Source organism: Hylobates moloch, unplaced genomic scaffold, assembly GCF_009828535.3.
Source record: "Hylobates moloch isolate HMO894 unplaced genomic scaffold, HMol_V3 SCAFFOLD_17987, whole genome shotgun sequence".
Classification (NCBI taxonomy): domain Eukaryota; kingdom Metazoa; phylum Chordata; class Mammalia; order Primates; family Hylobatidae; genus Hylobates; species Hylobates moloch.
Genome location: NW_026670262.1, coordinates 1 through 1,030, shown reverse-complemented (window position 1 = coordinate 1,030; position 1,030 = coordinate 1). Strand labels below are relative to the sequence as shown.

General features: G+C 53.5%; 1 protein-coding gene across 1 annotated transcript; it reads right to left on the bottom strand.

Moving 5' to 3' along the window:
- Window positions 1-5: 5 nt before the first annotated feature.
- LOC116466001 (protein SPATA31F1-like) lies at window positions 6-1,022 on the bottom strand (the record flags this gene model as incomplete). Its single annotated transcript, XM_032148871.1, has 1 exon — window positions 6-1,022. A coding segment is annotated over one exon (1,017 nt), but the record flags the coding sequence as incomplete, so codon positions are not given.
- Window positions 1,023-1,030: the final 8 nt, after the last annotated feature.

The window sequence follows — 1,030 nt, the reverse complement described above, 5'->3', positions numbered from 1 at the left end:
TGCTGGGGGCTGTGTTGACAGGGATCAGCAAGATGAAAGCTAAGGCTCCATCGCCAGGACCCTGAGGGTGTCTTGTTCGGAAGCATCCCTGCTGGCCTCTGGTCTTCAGCAGGGCGTCTCTCTTCTCTGGTTGAGGAGCACCCAAACCCCGCATCCCCTTCTCTGTGGTCCCTGGCTGCTTTGGTTTCCTCTGGGTCCTCTCTCTTTCCTGCTAGCATGGGGACATGAGCTGGGTCCTTGCTCTTGCCAGGGCTTTGGGGCTCAGGGCCCCAGGGTTCCTCGAGGCTGGGGTTGTTCACATTGGCGTCCACCCAAACACAAAGCATGTGGGCCTCTGTCATGTCCCCACTGCACTGTGAGATCTTGGAGACCGAGTGGGCAGAACCCTGGGGTAGAGCTTTGGAAGTAGATTGCTTTTGGTTCTGCTGCACTGCCTTCAAGTCATTGGCCAGCTGTTCTTTAAGGTGAACCCCTTCTGGATTAGCGGCAGGAAGGGTGTCTGGTGGGATGCGCAGTTCCTGGAGCAATGTCTCCCCTTGGTGGTTTAGACTTTCAAGAGACTTCTGTGTGGATTTGTTCTCTGATGTTGCAGCAGTTTGTTCCCTGGACTTCCTTGCCCTAATGGGAATTCCCCATTGTATCTCTAGGACCTTTTTTCTCAGGTGGAAGTTTAGTTTGGTCAAGATATATGTCTGGAGTTTGTGAGGGCTAGCAGGATGTGTCTGACTTTCTAGAGGCAGCGTCTCCATGGTTCCTTTTACTGGCACTGCAGGCTGGAACTCTTTTGCAATGTCTGTACAGCTCTCATTGTTGCCTTGAAGGCGTGGCCCAAGACTTATACACTGTTCTTCAAATGAAACAATCTGAATCAGAGGCTCTGCTGGGATTTCCACAGGCCTAGGCACCATCTCTGTGATGACAGATTGGCTAGTGACTGCCGGGGCCAGGGCCCTGGGAAGCGCCACACAATACAGAGCAGGCAGCCCCGACAGGAAGGCCAGATGCTTGTGCCGTAAAGTTGTCTCCAGTT